This window comes from Olea europaea, unplaced genomic scaffold (genome assembly GCF_002742605.1).
Source record: "Olea europaea var. sylvestris unplaced genomic scaffold, O_europaea_v1 scaffold1852, whole genome shotgun sequence".
NCBI lineage: Eukaryota > Viridiplantae > Streptophyta > Magnoliopsida > Lamiales > Oleaceae > Olea > Olea europaea.
In genome coordinates, this window is record NW_019236299.1 from 58,206 (window position 1) to 83,891 (window position 25,686).

General features: G+C 40.3%; 3 protein-coding genes across 3 annotated transcripts; 2 read left to right on the forward strand and 1 right to left on the reverse strand.

The window, feature by feature from the left end:
- Positions 1–2,474: 2,474 nt before the first annotated feature.
- On the reverse strand, positions 2,475–5,970 carry LOC111378680. The gene is made up of 9 exons (XM_023001908.1): positions 5,749–5,970; positions 5,321–5,599; positions 5,223–5,242; positions 4,910–5,121; positions 4,632–4,789; positions 4,420–4,545; positions 4,000–4,316; positions 3,567–3,942; positions 2,475–2,702 (listed from the first exon to the last, which is right to left on the reverse strand). The coding sequence occupies exons 1-9, from the start codon at positions 5,968–5,970 to the stop codon at positions 2,475–2,477; spliced, it is 1,938 nt and encodes a 645-aa protein (XP_022857676.1).
- A 6,871-nt stretch (positions 5,971–12,841) lies between these two features.
- Positions 12,842–14,665, forward strand: LOC111378684 (josephin-like protein). The gene is made up of 2 exons (XM_023001913.1): positions 12,842–13,099; positions 14,013–14,665. Exons 1-2 carry the CDS (start codon positions 13,016–13,018, stop codon positions 14,475–14,477), a joined length of 549 nt encoding a protein of 182 aa, XP_022857681.1. The 5' UTR covers positions 12,842–13,015; the 3' UTR covers positions 14,478–14,665.
- A 182-nt stretch (positions 14,666–14,847) lies between these two features.
- On the forward strand, positions 14,848–17,115 carry LOC111378681 (josephin-like protein). The gene is made up of 2 exons (XM_023001909.1): positions 14,848–15,034; positions 16,434–17,115. The coding sequence occupies exons 1-2, from the start codon at positions 14,848–14,850 to the stop codon at positions 16,925–16,927; spliced, it is 681 nt and encodes a 226-aa protein (XP_022857677.1). The 3' UTR covers positions 16,928–17,115.
- Positions 17,116–25,686: the final 8,571 nt, after the last annotated feature.

The window sequence follows — 25,686 nt, forward strand, 5'->3', positions numbered from 1 at the left end:
GAGATGCTAGTTCCCGTGCCAAACGAGCGGGCCTACGATCTGAGGTCTGGATGCGTGGTAGTCAGTGAATACCTGTTTAAGGCAGGTATGCGTCTTCCTCTGCACCCCTTCTTTAGGGCGGTGTTGAGGAATTTTATGTTGTCGCCGACCCAGGTTCTGCCAAGTGGGTGGAGCCAGTTGGTCGGCTCGTACTTCCTGTGGAAGGAGGTGTCACTTGGGGAGGACATGCCTCTCCATGTATTTATGACCCTTTTTCAGCCCCGGATCATAGGAAAGGAGTCTAGGGGGTGGTATTATCTTACACCTTGGGGGCTCACGCACCCTTTGTGGTGGGACTACCTTCCTCCATTAAGGGGTGGAAGGAGTCCTGGTTCTGGGTGTGGGAAAAATGGCAGGCAGTGGAGGGGGACAAGGCCCTTTCTTGCATAGTGCCAACCCAGTACTGCGAAGCTCGTGAGTCTCCCAACCCCTACTTGTACTTCTAAATTGAACACTTAGAAAATTTCTACCTGTTGGGACTTCCATTGCAGATTGTAGTACGAGGTTCAAGCTCAGCAGAGAAGAGTTCGAGGTGATAGAGGACATCTACAAGAGGCCTCTGAAGCTCCACCACTTTGACCATCTGATCGACAGGAGTCGCTACTTCCTGGATTTTGGACTGATGGCTTGCAGAGGTACGAGGCTCCCATAGTTGTAAATTTCCTTGTCCTTTTGATTGGATACTGATGTGCTGACCTGACGTGCTTATGCAGATAAATTCAAGAGAAGGGAGTACCCAGCTCTAGACATGGCTACAATTCTGAAGGCCACCACCACCGTCAAGGCTAGGGCCCTGAAGCCGGGGTCTGGTGGGGCCAAGGAGGTCCGAGGCAGGGTGGAACGCCTTTCCAAGAATAGTACTCCAAAGGCTTCTGAAAGAGGGAGCTTCCCAGACGCAGGAGAGGCCAAAAGAGCCTCGGGGGAAAGAGAAAGTCCCAGAGGAGGCGAAGAGGAGGAAGCTGGTGCACGTTACCAGCTCGTCCAGGAAATTTGGGACATCAGTATCCCACGAGGCCAAATCAACAGGCGAGCCAAAGCTGCTCACATCCGCCTCCAAAGCCATCAAGTTAGAAATGGTCGGAGAGGCTGAGACTGAGGCTGAGGAGGCCAAAGAGGAGGCTGCAAGGAGGGCTGCTGAGGCTGCCGAGAAGGAGGCAGCTAAATAGAAGTCTGTTCGGGAAAAGGGGAAGTCTCCAAGCTTCCTAGCTGGAAGGGAGGAGACCTTGGCCCCAGCCTTGGTGGAGGCTTTTCCCCAGGAGGTCCGGAGCGCCACAGAGATTTTTTACCGATTTTGGACGGACAGATGGCAGCTGCATGCCTCCTCCTGCAATGCCACCGACCTGACGAGGGCTTTGGTGAGCCAAAGCGTCAGAACTTTTGGCCTTGCTCTTGAATGTAAGGAGGCCCTGAGTGATTTTCAGACAAGGACCCAGTCTTTGAAGGAGAAGACAGCCTCCCTTGCAGAGGAGTTGAAGGCGGCTAGGGCCGAGGCGGAAGAAGCCAGGGCCCAAAAACTTGAAGAAATGGCCAAGCTGGAGTCTGCTTTGGCCCAGATTGAGGCCTTGAAGAAGGAAGTCCATGAGTGACAGTGCGAGCTGGCCTCCCTTACAAAGAAGGTGGAGGTCTCCAATGAGCACCAGAAAGTGACCGCCGAGGCCCTGGAGAAGGCAAATCTCTCTTTGATGGGTGCCCAAGAAGCTTACCATTTCTTGGAAACCCAAATCAAGTGGTATGTGGATGATGCATCCCATGCCAGAAAGGAGGCTCAACAGGCGAGGGAAGAGTCGGTGCTGGAGTACATTGTCAACTTCCATAACACAGAGGAGTATAAGAGATTTAGTGCTTACTGGAGAAACTTTGCCTATACTGAGGTGATGGAGCGGGCAGAGAAACTGTATCCCAATTTGGATCTGACTCAACTCAGGTCTGAATTCGTGGATGAGGTACCTTAGACCCCTGCTGAGGAAGTGCAGGGTAATGAAGTAGCTGAGGTAGGGGAGACAAATGCTGATGCTCAAGCTGCCGAAACCCCAAGTACAGAAGCACCTCCTCCATCTACCCAAGCTTAGATTAGTTTTCTTTTCAATTTTTTCGAATGTAATGGCCTGAGGCCCACTTTTGTAATCCTTATTGAAGATCAATATAATGCCTATTTTATTCATTGTTGTTTCTTTGATAAAGTGTACGCGCCTTGTTAAGCAAATGAACTTAAAGGTTGACAGAAGCACCAACTAAATAACTCTAACTTGGTACCTTAACTTCAATTACTTTAAACAACTAGATTGAACGACTATACGAACCTCGGACTTAAGCAAATGAACTTAAAGGTTGACAGAAGCACCAACTAAATAACTCTAACTTGGTACCTTAACTTCAATTACTTTAAACAACTAGATTGAACGACTATACGAACCTCGGACTTAAGCAAATGAACTTTACTTAAGCATAATAACTGTATGAGCCTTGGACTTAAGCGAATGAACAACTGAACGAGCCTTGGTCTTAAGCGAATGAACACGAATGAACTGAATGAGCCTCGGAATTAAGCGAATAAACAACTGAATGAGCCTCGGATTTAAGTGAATGAACACTGTATGAGCCTCGAACTTAAGTGAATGAACACGAATGAACTGAATGAGCCTTGGAAGTAAGCGAATAAACAACTGAATGAGCCTCGAATTTAAGCGAATGAACACTGAATAAGCCTCGGACTTAAGTGAGCCTCAATTGCACGTGAGGTGGATTCTTTCCTTGGCGTTTTGTCTGGCCAAAGGAAGGCATGTGCTAGCACCTCGGAGTTCAAGCGAGGTGGCCCAGAGGTAGGACATGAGCCTCTCCTCTGAGGTGACGACGCATCCCAGATATGGTGGATGGTGCAGCTATGTTGAGGCTTCTCCCCTTGGCATTTTGTCTGGCCAAAGGGAGGCATGTGCTAGAGCCTCGGAGTTCAAGCGAGGTGGTCGAGAAGTGGGAAGCAAGCCTCTTCTCCGAGGTGACGATGCATCCTAGACATGGTGGATGGTGCAGCCATGTTGAGGCTTCTCCCCTTGGCGTTTTGTCTGGCCAAAGGGAGACATGTGCTAGCGCCTCGGAGTTCAAGCGAGGTGGCCCAGAGGTGGGACGTGAGCCTCTCCTCCGAGGTGACGACGCATCCAGACATGGTGGATGGTGCAGCCATATTGAGGCTTCTCCCCTTGGCGTTTTGTCTGGCCAAAGGGAGGCATGTGCTAGCGCCTCGGAGTTCAAGCGAGGTGGCCCAGAGGTGGGACGCAAGCCTCTCCTCCCGAGGTTTCGAGGTAGTACAACACGTTAATTTAATCACTGAATTTTATTGAACCATAGAAATGTTACAAAGGCTGGGAAAGGTCGTCCAACAAGATAGTACATTTATTGGTAATAGATTCTGAGGTGTTCAATGTTCCATTGACGGGGTTGTGCCTTGCCGTTCATGTCTTCAATTCAGTAAGTCCCAAGTCGAACTTCTTCTCTGATTTTGTATGGACCTTCCCAGTTTGGGCCTAGGGAACCGGAACCGGAACCAGGTTCTTTTGAGGACAGGAAGACCCTCCTGAGTACAAGGTCGTTGATCGGAATGACCTCTTCTTGACTTTCGAGTTGAAGTACCTTGTCATCTTTCTCTGATATGTACCGAGTTTCAATTGGGAATCATCTCTTCTTTCTTCGATGAAGTTGAGGTCGAGCCTTCGAAGCTCATCGTCAGTTATCTCGCTGAAGTGTAGACATCTTGGGGATGGAAGTCCGACCTCCATGGGGCTCATTGCCTCAGTTCCAAATGCCATGAGGAAGGGCGTTTCTCCTGTTGGGGTCCTGGTGGTGGTTCGGATCGCCCAAAGGACTTGGGGTAGCTCATCAACCCAGGCCCCTTTTGATACATCAAGCTTCCTTTTCAAGATGTGCTTGATCGTCTTATTCACAGCCTCAACTTGGCCATTTACTTACGGGTGGTGAGGTGTGGAGAAGTGCTTTTTTATGCCGAGCTCTTCGCATAATTCTCTAACCTTCTTGTTGTCAAACTGTCTGCCATTGTCTGAGATAATTGAGTGAGGAATTCCGAACCGGCAAATAATATCTTTCCATAAGAACTTGAAGGTGTTGGCTTCAGTGATTTTTGCCAGTGGTTCGGCTTCGACCCACTTCGTGTAGTAATTAATAGCCACAATTGCAAAACTTGCCCCTCCTCTACCCTTAGGTAGGGGACCTATGAGGTCCACACCCCATTTTGAGAAAGGCCAAGGGCTCGAGATGGTGGTCAACTCCTACGATGATTGTCTCTGCACCGGAGAGAAGCGCTGGTATTTATCGCATTTTCGTACAAACTCGAGGGCGTCCCGCTTTAGTGTAGGCCAGTAGTACCCCTACCTCAATAATTTTTGTGCTAGAGATAGACCTCCGGAGTGGTTGCCGCACATGCCCTCGTGGACTTCCCTCAATATGTGGGTAGCCTCTTCTCCTCCGATGCACCGTAGGAGTGGAGAGGAGAAGCTCCTCTTGTAGAGAATGTCATCAATGAAGAGGAAGTGAGCTGACCTCCTTCTTAGCTTGTAAGCCTCATTTTTGTTAGTTGGCAGTACTTGGTCTTTGAGGTATGCTATGATTGACTGCATCCAAGTGGGAGTCCCAGCGATCCACATTATAGTTGGGGCCTCGATCGAAGGTAGGAGGAGGTGCTCAATAGGTACTACTGTGAGTAGCTCTGAGTCCTTGCTGCTAGCCAACTTCGAGAGTGCATCTGTATGTGCATTTTCGATGCGGGGGATCTAGATCAACTCAAACTTTTCGAAGGATGGGATGAGGTTCATCACCATTTTTAGATAGGAGGCCATCGTTTTGTCTTTGGCTGAGAAGTTACCATTGACCTGGCTAAAAACCAGCTGGGAGTCATTACTAATGAGTAGCCTCTTTACTTGCATTTCGGTGGCCAGCCTGAGGCCCGCAAGAAGTGCCTCATATTCTGTTACGTTATTGGTAGCTTTGAATCCGAACCTCACCGCCGAGGTGAGTTTCGGACCTTCGGGGCTGATGAGGACAACCCCAGCGCCAGAGCCAACATCCCCAGCTGACCTATCAATGAAAAGATTCCACGTGGGGGTTCGGCAGGTTCCATGATTTCATCCACCTCGGGTAGGTTGGCGAATTCAGCCACAAAGTCAGCTAAGGCTTGCCCTTTTATGGCTGCCCTAGCCTTGAACACATGGTCAAATTCACTGAGTTCCACCGCCCATTTCAATAACCTTCATGAGGCGTCGGGCTTTTGGAGTACCTGCCTCAGGGGAAAATTTGTCAGTATATGGATGGTGTGTGCTCGGAAGTAGGGTCTCAATTTCCTAGAGGCTATGATCAAAGCCAAAGCGAGCTTCTCCATATTGGGATAACGGGTTTTCGGTGATAGGAGCGCTTTACTTGTGTAGCATACAGGGAGTTGGGTGGACCTTTCTTCCCATATCAGAACCGAACTGATGGCCTCATTGTAGATGGCCAAATATAGTTGTAGGATATCACCGGGCTTTGGTTTGAAGAGGAGGGGGCTTGCCCCAAGTGCCTTTTCAAGCATTGGAAGGTCTCTTCACATTCCTCAGTCCACTAAAATTTCTTCCCAGTCTTCAGTACTTTGAAAAAGGGGAGGCATTTGTCCGTAGCTTTGGACACGAAGCGGCTTAGTGCGGCCACTCGCCCGGTAAGACTTTGCACCTCCTTTGGCTTTTGGGAGGACCTCATCTTGCATAGAGCTTCAATCTTCTCGGGATTGGCATCAATTCCTTGTTGGTTGACCATGTACCCCAAGAACTTGCCGGAGGCTATCCCAAAGGCGCACTTGAGGGGGTTGAGCCTCATCCTATATCTTCTTAGGATTTGGAAAGTGCTGTTGAGGTGCGTTATGTAGTCCTCAGCCTCCAAACTTTTTACTAGCATGTCGTCCACATAGACCTCCATTGTTTTGCCAATGAGGTCTACAAACATCTTGTTTACGAGCCTTTGGTAGGTTGCTCCGGGTTTTTTAACCCGAAGGGCATCATTCTATAACAATAGAGGCCTCGGTCCGTAATGAAAGAGGTGTGCTCTTCATCGATCGGGTGCATGGGGATTTGGTTGTAGCCAAAGTATGCGTCCATGAAACTCAACAACTCGTGCCCAGCCGTGGAGTCTACTAGTTGGTCAATCCTTGGGAGTGGAAAACTGTCTTTCGGGCAAGCTCTATTGAGGTTGGTGAAGTCAATGCACACCCTCCACTTGCCGTTGTTTTTCTTTCCCAAAATCGGGTTGGAGACCCATCTAGGGTAGGTTGCCTCTCGGATGAAGTCATTTTGGATGAGCTTCTGAACTTCTTCCTTTAGGGCCTCATACCTCTCAGGATTGAGGGCTCTCTTTTTTTGTCTATGCGGGGCAAACGTAGGATCGATTTTCAGGTGATGGCAGCTGACCTTAGGGTCTATGCCTACCATGTCCTCATGCTTCGAGGCAAAGACATCAAGGTTCTTGCTCAAGAAATCCTTAATCTTTTCCTTTAGAGTGTTGGATAGGCATTTGCCTACCTTCAGCATCTTTGATGGGTCTCGGGTGTCCATCGAGAAGCTCTCAAGTTCCTCCACCGGGGACGCTTAAGGGTCGTGTTCCATGATGCGGGGGTCAATCTCATCGATGACCAGCACCTCCGAATTAGGTGGTGCATCGATCATATCAATATCTTCTTGTTCGAGGGAACATCACCTAGGACGTCAGCCATGACCACGTTAGCTATGATTACATGGACGTCCCGGGGCTCTACCTTCTTGATGGAGCTCAGATAGCATTCTCTCGAACCTCTTTGGTTGCCTCTTATCGTTGCCACCCCATTTTCTGTCGAAAATTTTATGCATAGGTGGTGGATGGAGGTGACTGCTCCCAGTTCCTTTAGGGCTGGTCTGCCCAACACTCCATGGTAAGCCGACCAGCTATCGACAATGAGGAACTCCATCTCCACTGCAAGTGTTATCTTTCCACTCGGAGTGATGATATCCTCGGTAAATCCATACAATGGAGTGGTAGTGGGCGTCAGCTGATGATCCAATATCATCTTGTCAAAGGCGGATCCAAATAAAATGTTGATGGAGCTGCCATTGTCAACTAACATTCGTTTGAGCCCATTCCGGGCTATGACAGCCTTCAACACAAGTGCATCGCAATGAGGGTAATGAACTCCCTCGGCGTCTTCCTGGGTGAAGACAATGGGTGGAACCTGGTTTCTTCGGGAGCTATTACCCACAATGTAGCTTGTCAAAGGGGGTTGTTTAGCCTCCCGAGCATAATTTCTTTTGGCGTTTCGTGTTTCACCGCCAACATAGGGGCCTCCAAATATGGTATCCACCTCGTGGATAGGGGCTTCATCTTGAGCCTGCTGATTTCTTCGGTGCCTACGCCCTTCCCTAGGCCTCTCTGCATCATGCTCCCTTCGTTGTGGGGATACATCTCTTTGACGGGGAGCGACCTCCTCATGCCCACGTCGATTATCGTGCCTGGGCGGAGGCCTGTTCGCCTAGGGTGAATCATGTCTATCTCTAATGGGTTCCTGTCGGGAGCGTTGTGTATGGTCTCTGCAATCCATTGTGTCATGCCCGTAGGACCTGTGGTACACACAGTATCCTGGGAGGTTCGGATTTGACCTATTTCTAGGTCTTGAACCTCGGCCTCGGCCTCTCCCCCGACGGGGTCCTTGCTAGCCCTCTATCTGATGAGGGTCAGTAATCGGGTTGACATCTTCATATGCCTAGGTAGAAACCGCATTCAAAGTGGTGGTGGCAAGTGCTTGACCAGAGTTCTCATTTCCGGCTTGGTTCATTTGGTAGCCCATCAGGTGGGAGGTCGGGCCTCTACCACGTTGTCTTTGAGAAGGTGGGAGGCCTCTACTTGCCCTATTTCTATGCTCAATCAATTCTTCATTAATGATCTCCCTTCTCATCATTTCGAGTAGGGCGTCATTATTGGTGGGGTCTTGATTCTGCACGTCCCTCCAGAATAAGGTATTCATGTTCAGACCTCCCCTCAATGCGGATAGTGCCTCTCGGTTAGTGACTTGTACGCAGTACGTCATCTCATCGGTGAAGCATGATAAGAAGCCCTTTAGGGACTCTCCATGCGCTTGTCTCATGTCCTGGAGACGTTGGATGGGGGTCTCTCCTTCTTTGCTCACTGCGAACCTTTTCAGGAATGTTGTCTTGAACTCGGGCCAGCTTCTAATACTCCTGGGTGGCAATCTGCTATACCAAATTTCAGCCGCTCCACTAAGCGTTAGATGGAAGGCTCTGCACTTCACGGCTGGGGTGGCGCCCCTTAGGCCCATGTGAGTTTTATAAGCATTCAGGTGCTTCTCCGGGTCGCCTCTCCCATCATATTTTGGTATTTTTGGCATAACATAATGGTTTGGGACCTGGGCATTCCTTAGTTCCCTTGAGAATGGTAGATTCTCATCATCATCGTCCAAGTCGAAGGACCTCTGCTGTTCATCAGATTCGTACTCATCACCCTCGTACCTGGCTGTTGGTGAGAGGTTCCACGGCGGTCCCTAGCTTCTTCCTCCCTCCTCTACTGCCTATTTCTAGGTGGAGCAACACGGGGGCATTTTCATGCCTTCTCTCCGGCTGTTGGGGCATTGGAGGTGGAGGAGATGGCCTTGTCCAAGGCTGTTGAGCCTGCTGTTGCCTGAGCCTCGGCTCAGTGGGGCTGATTCTGTTAAAAACACTTCTTGCCCTCCTATGTCTCGGATCTTGCTCATAAGGAGGTGGAAAATTATCATGGCTCATTTGAACCTCGGTGGGTCGACCAGAAGCGTAGTTGGAGGAAACATCAACTTCCACTTCCCTTTCAAATGGGCTTTCACCTCGGCCATAGTCTGGCGAGGCAGCTCTATAACTTTGAACTTCATCCTCTTGCTGGTAGTACCATTGGGAGGTATATGGAAGAATGAGGAAGCCTCCCTGGCCCTACATTTGGGCCATAAGTTCCCTTATAGCCAAATTTTGGCTAGCAATATTCCTCATGTTGGCTGCCATAGCGGCCATTTCTCTTGATAATCGTGCCGTCACACGCATCCCACCTCTTCTTTGGTGGTTGTGGAGTCTCTGCCGAACTGCTGGGGCAATGGGCTAAGGAGGCACGTTCGTGTTTTCTCTTGCCCTCCTGGGGGAGTATCTTCATTGGAGCTCATTTTCTTTTGTCAGATTTCAGATTTCGCTAAGTAATGGGGCTTCCTCCTGTTCTTTTCCAAGAACAAATCCTTTTTCAAGGGGGGTTGCCCAAATGTCCTTTCAGTAAACTTTTGCCACAAGGTTGCTCGTGGTTATGGTATGGTTTTCCACAGACGGCGCCAATCTGTTGACCCCAAAAAGTGTTGTCAACAGATGTCGGTCCCACCCGTACACACGTGGACAAAGGTCCAACACGCTAAGATACGTGGACGGTCTAAAACGGGCGGTTCAAAGGGCGTGGGAGTAGCCCAATGACGCGGGACGGTGACGTTCGAAATCTGGTGGTTGTTCGTGATCCGATTGTACAATAATTACCAACCGGTGTTCGTAAATGTATATGTAAATGTATATAAACTCGATTTGTGTATTGCAAGTAAATGAGAGAGAGAGTTGAGTAAAGTGTAGTTCTTTGTATTGATTCTTGCATTAGCCCTTTGATGTTACACAAGAGAATTATTTATAGTGATACATGCGAAATGGGAGCCCTCGGATGAGGTGGCACGTGGTTTCATCTCTTTGATTCAAACATCTTATCCTAGGTAGGGGTCTTGACTTGCTAGCTTGCTGCGTATTTATTGTTTGTGTAGAGCCTCCATGCTAGTGACAAAACTTGACCTTTATGCTTATGACAGACGTTCCATGAATCATTCAAACAAGATCTTTGTGTAGACGATCTCTTGGGAGAAGTGACCATGAATGATGCTCCCATGAGGTTCGGAGGCTCCTGCATCAGCTTCGGGGCTTTGGCCATTTCATACAATACTTCCACTTGAGGGTTTCAGATAACTTCTACCAGCTTCAGCATTATGGCTTCGGCTCGTAGGCCTCAGCATGTGGACCTCAATTACTCTCACAGGCCTCGGTAAAGGGGGCATGCATCGGCTAGTGGGCTTCGACGTGAAGGGCTTCCGTCATAGCCCACCCCGGCAATATATGCCACCTCGGCTGGAGTGTCACGTGGTTCGGCCTGAGTGGGCCATTGGCCCAGGTAGGTTGGCCAAGTATGACAACACGCAATAATGACTATATCTTGTAAATAGTACAAGTAGTGTATAGTACTCTTTGTAGAACATCATCTATATGAGTACGAACTTCGCCAGTTCTATGAGATTTTTACTTAGGCAAATTCTCTAACATACTTGCAGAACGAAAAAGGTTCAGGGTTAAAATAATGAACACAATAGAGAACCAAAGTTTGATATGATATATAATGCGTTTGATTTAAAGGTTCAGGGTTAAAATAATGAACACAATAGAGAACCAAAGTTTGATATGATATATAATGCGTTTGATTTATTGTCTAAGCTTACAATAATGGTTGATAGTTCAAAACACCACGTTGACTGATTAGCCAAGTAAGATTGATAGATTAAAACTAGGGATGGTTCAAAGCGAAAGCTATTGATCTGCATTGTATTTCGGTTGTACTCTTCTTCATCTTCCTTGTTCTGAGTTGACTTCTTCTATTCATATTGGGGATTGTTGAAATTTTAGGATAATATAAGGATTAAAATATGTGAATTGAAAAAGTCTCTAATATGTGGGTCAATTGGGCACGACCTTTCAAATGCAAATGGCGCATATCAAAAAGTTGTTTCGAATGGGCGTGACCTTTTGATAAGGTGATAGCTAGGCCATCAATTTGAAATGGTGTGATCTAATGGTTGGAATTAATTTGGCCATAAGATACAACCCTTCGAAGAGACACATGCAAATCTATAAATAGGATATTCCAAATTCTATTTTAGTCACTGCAAATCAATTTCACATAATTGATTTCTATTTCTTTTCTTCTCCAATTTGTGTCAAAATAACTTTCAAATTATTTTTGAGTTTCATGTTAGATATCTTCCATTCTAGAAGATTATAGTCAACCCGTTGGTTTGTCCAACAAAATTAATATTGTGCCATATTAATTTTGGAAGAATCGTTGTATCTTAGGAAACGAACGCCTATTTGACCCTGTAAACATCCATGTAGAGGCGCAAAATCCTTCTTAAGGATATTTGCATTCGCATACCTCATTTCATTTCACCTGTTTACTTTTGCGTTTTCTACGCTTCAGTTAAGTAGTGATTTTTTCATTATTATGCACGTGTTTAGTTTCGGTAAATTGTTACTTTATTCATATTTGCATGCACATGTTTTTGTTAATAGAATATAATTCATGCACTAATTTTTTCAATACAAAGTTTGTATATCTCTCTAAACTAGTCAACACCTACAACCGTTCTACTTCAAAGATGAATATGAAGCCAACATCAAAATTTATTTTCATTCTATTGTAACAAGAGTGGGATATAGATTACAATACCTAATACTCCCTAACCCTTCACCCACATTATGATAATTCCACAAACAAATATGAAAAAAATCATATCTCTGACAAGTAGGTGGATCGCACCACACAAAAAATGACAACTATTCTAGTTGTCCCTAACAAGAAAGGAAGTGTTTTCCAAAGTTGAGATCTATCCATAAAGTCTTCATCTCCAAGGGTAGCCGACAATGGCAAATATTGGATTCATTTTTTCTTAATGAAAAAACCTAAGATTCTGAATTGTTATTGTATTCTATCCTATCAATTATCCCTATATTAAATATATTAGCGGGTGATTTCTGGGTTTACAAAGTCCTTTAACGAATTTACCCTTTCAAATAAAGAGAAGATAAGGGACTTGCATCCAACAAACAAAATTAACGGTCATTTTGGATGTAATCCATACAAAAGGACTATTTATGCCAAAATACAAAACTTGGACCATCTATGCCAAGTTTGAAAGGTTTTGGTAATAAATGCTTTAAGGCTAAATGTTTGGGAACATTTTAACCAATTTCCCTTCTCATCTTTATTCTTTAACTTTTTATTAATTAGCAAGTTTTTTCTTAAATCTTAGGGTTTGTTTGAGTCACGTTATTTTAAAAAAAATACATTTTTCAACAGTGATTTGATATCATTTCAACCACACATTCTTTAATAAAATCATATTACATGCAAATCTAAAACTTTTCTTTATTTTTTAACCATACATTTCTTATTGATTTGATATGAATAATGCATTTTTTTTTTATAATGTGGCTCTGGGCTTAATAATGATTTACGTTCCAAAAGTCTGTTATTTACTTTAAAACAAGTGATAAATATTTAATTATAATTTTGTATTTATTTATTTATTTATTTTTGCTTATTTAAACATACAAGGGAAAAATAAGACTTTTGTTCCTTCTTAACGGATTTTTTGGTCTCAAATTGTTCATGATATGATAATTAATGAAAAATTATAGATTAAAAATGCATTTAAAAAAATTAATGACATCTGAGTAAAAATTATAAACTTTTTATACAATTATAAAATGTGGTATATAAGGAAAAAATGTTACAAATATTAGCCACTATTTGAGCTTTATTACAATTAAATTAAAAAAAAGTATTTTTTAATAGCGATTTTTTGAAAAATACGTTATTAAAGAGAGTGAAAAATTTTGAATTTACGTATAATATTATTTTATTAAAAAAATTGTGATGAAAAATATAAGAAAGAGAATTATATTATCAAATTAACGGAGGTGAAACAAGGCAATGTAGAGGGGCGGCGCGTATAATTCCCCAAATTCATATGTGCATTTATTCTTGACCTTTCTTTTCAATAGATTGAGAAATCCCTAAGATTTCTGCCAACTGGAATTTTTTTGTTGTGTCTCACAAGAATAATTTCTAGGGTTCTTCGAGTTTGAAGATGGAGAGCGAAAGGAAATTGATATACCATGAGACGCAAAAATTACAATTTTGCTTGTTGCACTCTCTCAACAATCTCTTCCAGGTGAACTTAATTGAACTGATTGTTCCTTTCTAATTATGTAGCATTTTTATGTGTACATTGATAGAGATTAGTTCCCCCTACTTGTAGAATAAGTATATACAATAATCATCTGTTTTGTTTTTCATTTTTTTTTCTTTTTGAAATTATTCATGTGGAAGGTGGTGGAGAGATAGACTGTAATGACCTTAATTATAGCTAAGTCAAGGTTTAGTTTGTGGTTTATTCCAGTTGGACACCTTTTCATTCAGGCCGGCTTGAAGAGTTACTTCTGCCTTTATTACAAATTACAATAGCGCGCTTTTTGGCTCCCTTTATTTGGTATTATATAATTTTTGGAATAGTATTTTTTAGGAGAATATTTTTTTTTTTGAAAAAGAAGGATTTTTTTTATTTATTTATTTGTAATATTATTGTACAAAAGACTGTGTGGATGGAAATAATATATAGAAAAAATATAACGTGAAATAATGGGGACCAAACAGGAGCTAGGTATAAGAGGATATACCCTTTTGGCGATGACCCTCGATGCATACGAGGAGTATTAGAGAGCTGGAAATATGGAGATATGGATCACTCTGGATGTCGGTTTTGAAAAGAAGGTGGAACATAGCGACCCAATCGTGTCCCATGTCGTTAAGTGAAGACTTAGTTTGTACTTTTGCTGTTTATAACTAGTAGGACACCCTTCTTTTACAAGTCGGTTTTAAGAGTGAGTTTTAGCCCTTGGATTGTTACAAAATATTGATAATCTTGCAGAGCAAAGATTAAATTTTAGCTTTTCTGAACCTAATTAACAGGAGAATGATTTGAGGATTTTCTGTCTATGTATTTTCATATCTTGTTGAAGTTTGGACTCGCATGTAATTACTCATGATTTTGTAAAGTATTTGATCAATTCCTTATTATAATTCAGGAGAAAGATGCATTTACTCGAGCAAATTTGAATGCCATTGCTGAAAAACTGACCTTCGGTGACCCAAACAAGGCAACCTGGACTCCTTTGTCTGTGATCTTTAAGCCTCATCATAATTCTCTAACAGGAAATTATGATATTAATGTATTAATTGCCGCTCTTGAAGAAAGAGGGAAAAGAGTAATGTGGCATGATCGCCGAAATGGGACATCTTCAATTGATCTAGATGGGTTGAGAAATGAATTGTTCGGTATTATAGTTAATGTTCCAGTAAGAAGGTATGCTGGCCTATGGAAAAGTAGGCATTGGGTTGCATTGAGAAGGATTGAAGGAGTCTGGTACAATTTGGATAGTGATTTTCCTACTCCTTATTGTTTTAAAAATACTGAAGAAATTAGGGAGTTCTTGGACAGTGTAATGTCCACTGGAGCTGAGGTTTTGCTTATCATGAATGATAAAGAATAAGTTTCATTTTACTTTTATTTTTATGCCACAAGTGTAACTTTAACCTGCATTTTGTACTAGCCAGTGTGATTGAACTGTAGAATTATGAGAAATGTTGTGTGAATATAATTTTTCATAGAATTTAGGGCATATTGTCTTCTAATATATCAATGTGGACATGATGCAACTTGAAAGATTTTCATAAAGCACTTCTCTTTGTAGTATTATCATATTCCAAAATGACTAAATATTGTGTTTATGGTCTTCCTCCTTGCCATCTTACATAGAATTGCATGAGTAGACCCAGACTCTTGGTCGTCGACTTTATACTGAAAACCTTCTCTGCAAGTCTTCCTTGTTAGGCTGTGTATTTCATTGAACCATTTGATGAATGTATCCATGTTCCACACTTCATTTGATTACTGTAGCCATTCACCAGTTACCACTGTGTGACTTTTTTGGCAATGTTTTAGTGGAATCTAGTATTTCTTTGAACAGCATAATCATTCATGGACACAATGAAGAATTCAATTTGCTGAGTGCAGTTTCTTTGAGGTCAATGGCGGCATTTCTTCCTAGTGCATTGCATCAGCTATAAGCGTAAGAAAGATATGCTTCATCAAATATATGTGGATTTATCTAGTTTTTCATGATAGGAAAGTTCTCTGAGTTTTGTACTTTCTGCATGGTATTTGTAGTTAGGTTGTTTGTGCTTTTAAGCTCTCGCATCCTTTTTTTTTTTTTTACCTAATCTCTATTTTCAACTTCATCACTATTCTGATTTATCTGGATTTAAACACCAAGAAGAATACTGTTACCATTTTGGCCTTCCGTCTAATATAATCTTTGGGAAGTATATAACATTATATTCTTGGCTGCTTTTATTCTACCGAACTTAAGTTCAAAGCTAAATTTAATAACTTTGTAAACTCGTTATGAAAATGACATTTTAATAGAAGAATTGGTTTTGGAAGATGATAGAGCTTTCCGACATGAAAATCAGACCCATTTAGCATCAGATCCAAACAAAGAAACTCTTTTATGCATTTATGTGGTCTTTGAATTCTCTATGCTATGAAATACCTCAAATTGTTATAAGATGTTGAAAACATGAGGCATTTCATCCATCCACTCTCATATCTTCTTAACAATTCTCTTTACCTTTGTTGTGATATCCCGTAAAGTGATATTATTAGGGAAAGAGTGGTTATCTTGTTATATGTTATTCTGTCTTGGAATCTGCCTCATACGTGAAGAGATACCTGTCTCTTTCTTGCATACGGTGAGCTTATGCAAAACACTTCCGTTCAAATTCTCTTTAATCATCTGTATTTCATGTATTCGAGGAGTAAATGGAATTCTTATGAGGCTGAAACTATGATCGTTTATATACAGTTTCAGTGTCACGTCCGTGTACTTGACTACTTAACTTTCTGTTATGTATCACTGTGGCACTTGGAGAAATAATCTACCTAGCGATGTATGTAATGAAATTATATTTGTTCATACTAATTATAAAGTATAACCATCGCGATACAGAGTGTTGGACTTTGCACCACGTGTGAACCAGTTAGTGCGTTCATAGTGGGCTGATTGAATCTGGTGACCATATATGAAGTCTTATAGAATGAAATTTGAGTAGTCTCTCACAACTTTTATCCCAATTAGAATGTTGTCCAAAAACCCCAATAGTCCAGAATTTTACACTACATCGTGTCCCATGTCGTTAAGTGAAGACTTAGTTTGTACTTTTGCTGTTTATAACTAGTAGGACACCCTTCTTTTACAAGTCGGTTTTAAGAGTGAGTTTTAGCCCTTGGATTGTTACAAAATATTGATAATCTTGCAGAGCAAAGATTAAATTTTAGCTTTTCTGAACCTAATTAACAGGAGAATGATTTGAGGATTTTCTGTCTATGTATTTTCATATCTTGTTGAAGTTTGGACTCGCATGTAATTACTCATGATTTTGTAAAGTATTTGATCAATTCCTTATTATAATTCAGGAGAAAGATGCATTTACTCGAGCAAATTTGAATGCCATTGCTGAAAAACTGACCTTCGGTGACCCAAACAAGGCAACCTGGACTCCTTTGTCTGTGATCTTTAAGCCTCATCATAATTCTCTAACAGGAAATTATGATATTAATGTATTAATTGCCGCTCTTGAAGAAAGAGGGAAAAGAGTAATGTGGCATGATCGCCGAAATGGGACATCTTCAATTGATCTAGATGGGTTGAGAAATGAATTGTTCGGTATTATAGTTAATGTTCCAGTAAGAAGGTATGCTGGCCTATGGAAAAGTAGGCATTGGGTTGCATTGAGAAGGATTGAAGGAGTCTGGTACAATTTGGATAGTGATTTTCCTACTCCTTATTGTTTTAAAAATACTGAAGAAATTAGGGAGTTCTTGGACAGTGTAATGTCCACTGGAGCTGAGGTTTTGCTTATCATGAATGATAAAGAATAAGTTTCATTTTACTTTTATTTTTATGCCACAAGTGTAACTTTAACCTGCATTTTGTACTAGCCAGTGTGATTGAACTGTAGAATTATGAGAAATGTTGTGTGAATATAATTTTTCATAGAATTTAGGGCATATTGTCTTCTAATATATCAATGTGGACATGATGCAACTTGAAAGATTTTCATAAAGCACTTCTCTTTGTAGTATTATCATATTCCAAAATGACTAAATATTGTGTTTAAGGTCTTCCTCCTCGCCATCTTACATAGAATTGCATGAGTAGACCCAGACTCTTGGTCGTCGACTTTATACTGAAAACCTTCTCTGCAAGTCTTCCTTGTTAGGCTGTGTATTTCATTGAACCATTTGATGAATGTATCCATGTTCCACACTTCATTTGATTACTGTAGCCATTCACCAGTTACCACTGTGTGACTTTTTTGGCAATGTTTTAGTGGAATCTAGTATTTCTTTGAACAGCATAATCATTCATGGACACAATGAAGAATTCAATTTGCTGAGTGCAGTTTCTTTGAGGTCAATGGCGGCATTTCTTCCTAGTGCATTGCATCAGCTATAAGCGTAAGAAAGATATGCTTCATCAAATATATGTGGATTTATCTAGTTTTTCATGATAGGAAAGTTCTCTGAGTTTTGTACTTTCTGCATGGTATTTGTAGTTAGGTTGTTTGTGCTTTTAAGCTCTCGCATCCTTTTATTTTTTATTTTTTGACCTAATCTCTATTTTCAACTTCATCACTATTCTGATTTATCTGGATTTAAACACCAAGAAGAATACTGTTACCATTTTGGCCTTCCGTCTAATATAATCTTTGGAAAGTATATAGTATTATATTCTTGGCTGCTTTTATTCTACCGAACTGATGTTCAAAGCTAAATTTGATCACTTTGTAAACTTGTTATTATGAAAATGACATTTTAATAGAAGAATTGGTTGTGGAAGATGATAGAGCTTTCCGACATGAAAATCAGACCCATTTAGCATCAGATACAAACAAAGAAACTCTTTTATGCATTTATGTGGTCTTTGAATTCTCTATGCTATGAAATACCCCAAATTGTTATAAGATGTTGAAAACATGAGGCATTTCATCCATCCACTCTCATATCTTCTTAACAATTCTCTTTACCTTTGTTGTGATATCCCGTAAAGTGATATTATTAGGGAAAGAGTGGTTATCTTGTTATATGTTATTCTGTCTTGGAATCTGCCTTGGACGTTAAGAGATACATGTCTCTTTCTTGCATACGGTGAGCTTATACGAAACACTTCCATTCAAATTTTCTTTAGTCATCTGTATTTCAGGTCTTCGAGGAGTAAAGGGAATTCTTATGAGGCTGAAACTATGATCGTTTATGTACAGTTTCAGTGTCACGTCCGTGTACTTGACTACTTAACTTTCTGTTATGTATCACTGTGGCACTTGGAGAAATAATCTACCTAGCGATGTATGTAATGAAATTATATTTGTTCATACTAATTATAAAGTATAACCATCGCGATACAGAGTGTTGGACTTTGCACCACGTGTGAACCAGTTAGTGCGTTCATAGTGGGCTGATTGAATCTGGTGACCATATATGAAGTCTTATAGAATGAAATTTGAGTAGTCTCTCACAACTTTTATCCCAATTAGAATGTTGTCCAAAAACCCCAATAGTCCAGAATTTTACACTACAATTTCATAATCTTGGGTTCAGTTTATCTCTTTATTCTTTAATATAGGGTCTTGAGCTATGAATATTCTTGTGAAGGAGATGTGAATATTGTGGGCACTATGACGAGGAATTGGACTTGAAGATTAGTGGATCCGTACACGCTTTCATCACAGAGCTACTGATTTAAGAAATTAGGTTAGGGATGTCAATTCGGTTCGAACGACCCGTAAAAAGCTCAAGCCACGGAGCATAGCTTAGGCCAAGCCTCATTTTTGGGTGATAGCCTGAGCTTGAGCCGACCCGTGTGGCTCCATTTTTGGCCTGTGTCATAGGCCCCCTGCTTGCTTCAGGTGGTCGCTTGCCTGCATCACCAAAAGGAAAAAAAATCGAGCTAGCTCGGCTCGGCAAGGCTCGAGTTTCAAGTTCAAGGCAAGTTTCGATTTTTCGATAGAGATTTGGCTTTGATCGACTCCGCTCGAGCAAAAAAGCCTGATCGTATTTTGATTGGGCCGCACCCGAGCCGTAATCTTCCACTTGCTAACGGTTTGATCTGTCTCGTTTACATCCCTATTTGTACAAGAGAGATGGAAAGAATTCAAGATGATTGATAGAATGTATATTTCATTAAGAATGACCAAGGTAACAATGTCGGGAGAAGCTTTGCCAAAGAGGAGGTAGAATTTTGAGTGTTACTACTACCTATTGCTTGGTTGAGGTTGAAGCCAAATGGCATATAATTTGAGTTCTACTAGAAGATAGTATTTGTATTATCTTAGGTGGTTGTCTATGCATTGAAATAGATACTATGCTCAATTGGTAGTATAAGTTATTTTCTTGGTCCAAGTGCCCTCATGGTTTGGTGATTGAGGAGGTCTTCCATGTTTGAATAATACTATTTAGTACCAGTAGTACTAGAGCATCAGTTTAGATGGTTATATTTTATATATTCAATTAAATGAGTCATGTGACTTAGAATTTAGATGAATCTATTATTTAATACCATGTGATTATCATTTAGATTAGTGCTTAAAATCAGTGATGATGAATAACGTTACTCTTCATGTTTATGTGACATTACTTCAATGATAACTTACTCCATTTTCTTTATGCGATTTTGTATGTTCACACAATGGAGTTTGGTATTCACACTTTTAAAATAATGTGAGTGGCATAAGTATCGTTAAGGACATTCTAGGAACTAACACGACAAGTTTGTTGGAGCTACGTTGTATATTTTAGTTTCAAGGGATTGTTGCAGAATTTACAGGCGTGTGTATTCACCAAAGAAGTGATGAACAAGATTTTGACTCTGGTTTTCTTTAATATTGTTCACCTCTCTGTTGAAAGTAAAAAAGTCGAGTTATATTTATGGTTCAAATTATTCTAATTCATTAGATACATGTAAATATTCTTTCGATTAATTTTATATGATTACTGCAATGATCGCTTGATTGCATAATGATTATAGATTCCTCTTCTAATAACTATATGGAATCCTATTCCAATACGCATATTCTTGAGATAGAAATAGTATAATTCATGAGTTTACAAGTTATTAGTCCCACATTTTGCGCACATTCTCGTCTTTATACATAAAACCAGCCCTTTTTCATCCAAGTTAGTAATTTATCATTTTTAACCCTTTTTCCAGCAGCACTTGACAGACACTTTCCTATGTAATGGGTCCATGGACACCTAATCTTAACTAGGGTTCAGTCTATATCATTTGGTAACAATTTCTAAATGGAATTTTCCTCGTGTATAGAAGTTGGGTTTACAGAATTTGGTCAGATAACTCGCAAAGGTGGATTCCACTTAATAAAAAATGGTCAAAAATTAATCCATTCACCCCTGTTTGTGACTAGTAAAGTTCCTGTGAATGCACCCCTGCCAATCATCACTCTTTCTAACTAGGTCCATTTCTTGTAATTTGTTCACACTTCGGCTGACCATAGCACGGTAGCACTCAATTCTCTATAATTTTACACTCAAACATTCACAATTATAATAAAATTCAAAGTAAAACTAAAAAATCTATAATCCTAAAAATATATTTGTTTGTAAAATAAAATTCTGAAATAATAAAAATTTAAAAAAAATATTGATAAATTTCTAAAAAGGTAAATGTTGGAACAATGAATGTTACAAGTGGAGATGATGTTGTCAATTGAGGGGATGGTGTAAATAAGTGACAAATTGTGTAATACAATGTGTTACAAGTTATGAAGGTCCTTGCCGCGATTGAAAAACGTAGTGAAATGTGTTAGAAGTGTGACTCAAATAGGAGTTTAAATTGCATTAGATTTTCTACCTTTTTGGGACTCTTTTAGGGCTAGACTCGTGGACTATAAATTAATGTCTCCTCTGTCAGTTTTATTGAAGCATCATTGCTGTCCAGTTGTAATTCTCTCCATATTAATAAAATTCGTCGTTCCTCTGCTTAATTCATCTTTTACTTTAATCTTGTTCTTGGGTTATTTGTGATCTTGCTCAATACTTCAATTATAACAAGTGGAATTCATTAAATTTCAATTCCTACATTATTGGTCATCGGGCCCAATAAGTGGTATCAGAGCGGGGTTGTTGGTGGATTTCTGGCCTGAAACTGATCGAAAATTGATTTGAAAATTACTAGAAAATCAGAAAATGAATCTGTCCAATTTTTCGATTTTTTGCCGGATCTTTTTTGATTTTTCTGGTCAAACCAAAAATAATTTGGAGAAACGAACACTACCAGTGGACTCAGCAGCCAGAAACAGTCCAGAAAGGGTCACAGGTCATCGGCGCGTTTTTCGACCAATCGCCGACGATGGTAACTCAGGCGAGCGAGTAGCGGCATTTTCCGACGATGGTGTCTTCAGGCAGTTTTCTCCGGACGACGAGACGGACCTTGTGGTGGTGTCCAATTTCAATTTTGGGCAAAAATTGTGGTTCTGGACTATTTTGCCCCTTGCACGTTCGGTAGTATTCAGTTTTGGGTGTTGCAGGTTGCAAGTTCTTCTTGATTTGATCGAGATTTTTCAGAGATGAATTCGTTGAAGTATGAAATTCATCTGTTGGATCGCAATACAAGATTTTCGTTGTGGCAAGTAAATGTGAGAGCTGTGTTGACGCAGATGGATCTTGATGATGCTTTGCTGGGTTTTGATAGGATGCCAGCAAACTTGTCTATGGAGGAGAAACAATGGAAGGATCGGAAGGTTTTAGCGCAAATCCAACTTCATTTATCCAACAATTTGCTGCAAGATGTTTTGAAGGAGAAGACAGCGACTGCTTTGTGGCTCAAACTGGAGCAGTTGTGCATGACAAAGAGTTTGACGAGCAAACTGATTCTAAAGCAGAGGTTGTATTCTCATCGCATGGGCAGGACCACCTTGCTGTGTTCAAGGAGATTGTTGCAGATTTGAAGATGTTGGGGGTAAAATATGATGAAGAGGATCTAGCCTTAGTCCTGTTGTGTTCGCTACTCAATTCTTTTTCGTTATTTCGTGATACTATTCTATATAGTCGTGACACGTTATCCATTGAGGACGTATATGACGCCCTGTTCTCAAAGGAGAAGATGGAGGTGTTGGTTGAAGATCCTATATCTAGGAGTGGGGATGCTCTTGTTACTCATGGTGATCGATGGAGGAGTAGATCAAAGGTGAAGTACAGTAATGTGTATTATTATTACTGCAAGAGGAAAGGACACATCAAGAAAGATTGCAATAAGTTGCAAGGTAAATGTGATTTACAAGCAAATCATGTGGGGCACTCAGGTAATTCGAACGAGACTAATATTGCTGAAATTTTTTGTGATGATGGAGATGAGATGTTGGCTGTATCTGACAAGGAATCCAAACCTGAGGAGTGGATTCTGGATTCTGTTTGTTCGTATCATATGTGTCCCTATACGGTTTTGTTTCAAACATATGAGACGGTAAAGTAAGGTGGAGTTGTCATGGGAAACAACCAATCTTGCCGGGTTGCAGGAATTGGTCGGGTCAGTTTGAGACTACAGGATGGAACGGTGAGGACAATTGATCAGGTTCGCTATGTTCCAGACTTGACAAAGAATCTCATATCACTAAATACCTTTGATGAAAAATTGTACAAATTTTCTCGTGGAGGTGGAGGTGGAGTCTTGAAGGTTCGAAGGGGTGTTCGGATTGTACTGGAAGGACAGAGGAAATCCCAGTTGTACATCTTGCAGGGGAGCGTAGAACCAGTTCAGAGACATTTGGACAAGTTCAGTACCGTGGTAGACATTCAATTTGGTACAATACCTCTCGGGTTTGGCTCTGGGTTAGTTAATAACTTTGCTCAAGGGAGCATTGGTGATTCCGCTTTGCCACCAATTTTAGCGGGTACACTGTGTTCTTGTAATGCCAATGGACTCATGGAGCGTAGGTACAATTTTGGAGATGTCTGTAATGCTTTAAAAATCATTGAAGGTGACAAATTGGCAAGGGACCTGCTGATTGTGCATTTGGTGTGGTTTCTACTACAGGGTGTGCTTCGACCCTGTCCAGTGATTGTTAATTCCAGAAGGAATTTTGAGAACCCGGGTTTGGGTTCGAGTGTTGCTTGTGGACGTCGGGTGGGGGAACGTGTTATCGTGGAGAGTTTGGTTACTGTGTTGAGGAGATTGGTTATTCTGATGCAGACGGATTATTTCTCAAGGTGGAGAAATTTCGGAGCTTCGTTTGTTACGCCAGAATTTTGAGTCAAGGTGGAGATTGTTAAAAGTGTGACTCAAATAGGAGTCTAAATTGTATTAGATTTTCTACTTTTTTGAGACTCTTTTAGGGTTAGACTCGTGTACTATAAATTAATGTCTCCTCTGCCAGTTTTATTGAAGCATCATTGCTATCCAATTGTAATTCTCTCCATATTAATAAAATTCGTCGTTCCTCTGCTTAATTCATATTTTACTTTAATCTTGTTCTTGAGTTATTTGTGATCTTGTTCAATACTTCAATTACAACAAGTGGAATTCATTAAATCTCAATTCCTGCATTATTGGTCATCGGGTCCAACAAAATCTATATAACATAATTTTGCAAAATGTAACACAATTGTGTTGCAAGTTATGAAGGCGCCTACCTCCAATGAAAATGTAGTGGTATATAACATAATTTTACAAAACTTTGCACATTGTATTACAAGATTCAATTCAAAAAAATTAAAATAAAGAAATAGTAAAAAATAGTATGTTGAGATTAGTAAACTTTTTTAATGTATTTGTTTCCTGAATTAATTTATTTGGCTCTTCCTTGCATTAATTAGTTTCAAAATTAAATTAAGGGTTAATTGCACATTAATGAAACTTTTGGGAGTCCCCCGTGTTAAAAATCGAGTAAATAAAAAAAAAAAAATTAACAGTACACAAGTTGAAATTATTCTAAAGATCTGGTGTAATTTGCCGTTTATGTAATTTTTTTTTAAACTGAATATTTTAATAAGTTACAATTATGGTAACTTACCCTCCATAAAAAAAACCATGTTAGAATTGTAAGTTAATGTGTTTTTACCGTATGTGTAATTTTTCAAATTGTAACTTGTTATTCAATGCAACATGATTCATAATCATTGTAGTCATCACTACCACCATCGCATATCATCGTATATGTACCTTGTCGCCACCACCTTCTATAAAAAAAATCACTACAAATCGACAAGCAAAAACAAAAATAAAACCTTGTCATTTTATTTTTTTTGAAAATTATAGATGTGTAAACGAAAACTGTGTAATCAAAACCACCTTCATCGCAACCATATTGACACCATCTCCCTATCATTACAATCAATAATGCTACCTTGCCTCTAATATTCAGTACCAAAAATCATCACAAACTCAAAAGTGTTGGAATATTGTGGTGTTAATGAAATTGAGTTATCACACATCGTTTATGTAGTTTAGATACCGGTTTTACATATACCGTATATGCAGTTTACCGTATTTGCAGTTTACCGTATATGCAGAAAGCTCACCATATTTGTACAAACTGTTTTTTTAGCCATTTCATATACAGTGATTGATTTTACATATATTTGTTAGAAACCGTATATGCAACTAACATATAGAATATACACTTACATACACCAAAATGTAGAAATATCGTATTTGCATATATTAGTGAAATAAATACCGGTTGGACAACTATCAAACCGAACGTTATCAAATTAATTAATTTTTTTTAGATTTTTTTGTGACATAGAGAAAATAAACTGTAAAATTACATGAAGCACATATAACAAAATAAACTGGAAAATCTACAAAATATAAGATTAAACTGCAAATAAATTGCAAATATGTAAATCGCTAAATAAATAAATCTGCAAGAATAAATCGTAAATATGTAAACTACAGAAAATAAATAAATCTTCAACCCGAGGCCTGTGCAAGCACGATTTCCTTGAAACAGATTCGTCCTCTCACCGTAAGTGTTGAGGTCTAATCTGAGCGTCTGTTTTCCAGAATACAACGTTATCAGTAGAATCTGAGCACTGCAGAAACTACTCCGACGAACTGAGTTTGTATTCGAACAATATTACCTCCACGACGTTGGATAGAAACTGTATACGCAAACAGACTTAACAATAATGTATATGCAGAAATTGTATACGCAGATAGACAGACGAAACAATGTATTTTCTAGTGTGATTTCTTGTGTTTCAATTGCTAAGAAACTTGAGATTTAATATAACATAAATATGCCATTAACTTTATGGTAATAAACGTTGGAGTCGCTTTAGTTTCTGAAAGTTTTGGAAGTTTCATAAACTCAAAAATCATTGAAGAAAGCAAGAAAAAAAATTGTAAAACGTGGACACTCTAAACGGGCCAATTTTTGTTCCGTTCGATCCGACATTCGTGTACGCAGGTCACGCCCACACACAAGTTCAAGGTTCGAAGGCTATTTCGATCAGTGATTTGCACCCCCTGCATGCACACATGGAGAGAGCCTCTATACTACATATGATTACACCCTTCTAATGTCCAACCCTTTTTAAAGTAGTTCTTGCTTTCATATTTTTTCTATGTGGGACAAACTTTATTTTCCCACATAAACCATCTTTCAATGGTCATCTTTGAG

Bases quoted from the DNA above. Each gene is read 5' to 3' on its own strand.
- LOC111378680 (XM_023001908.1), bottom strand. From the start codon at position 5,970: ATGCTAGTAAAAAGTTTGGAGGCTGAGGACTACATAACGCACCTCAAC. The intron at 4,317-4,419 runs GTAGGGGTACTA...CAATCATCGTAG, and splicing joins CTAGCACAAAAATTATTGAG to GAGTTGACCACCATCTCGAG. The intron at 3,943-3,999 runs GTAAGTAAATGG...CATCTTGAAAAG, and splicing joins TTCTCCACACCTCACCACCC to GAAGCTTGATGTATCAAAAG.
- LOC111378684 (XM_023001913.1), top strand. From the start codon at position 13,016: ATGGAGAGCGAAAGGAAATTGATATACCATGAGACGCAAAAATTACAA. The intron at 13,100-14,012 runs GTGAACTTAATT...ATTATAATTCAG, and splicing joins CTCTCAACAATCTCTTCCAG to GAGAAAGATGCATTTACTCG.
- LOC111378681 (XM_023001909.1), top strand. From the start codon at position 14,848: ATGTATCCATGTTCCACACTTCATTTGATTACTGTAGCCATTCACCAG. The intron at 15,035-16,433 runs GTGCATTGCATC...GATTTTGTAAAG, and splicing joins AATGGCGGCATTTCTTCCTA to TATTTGATCAATTCCTTATT.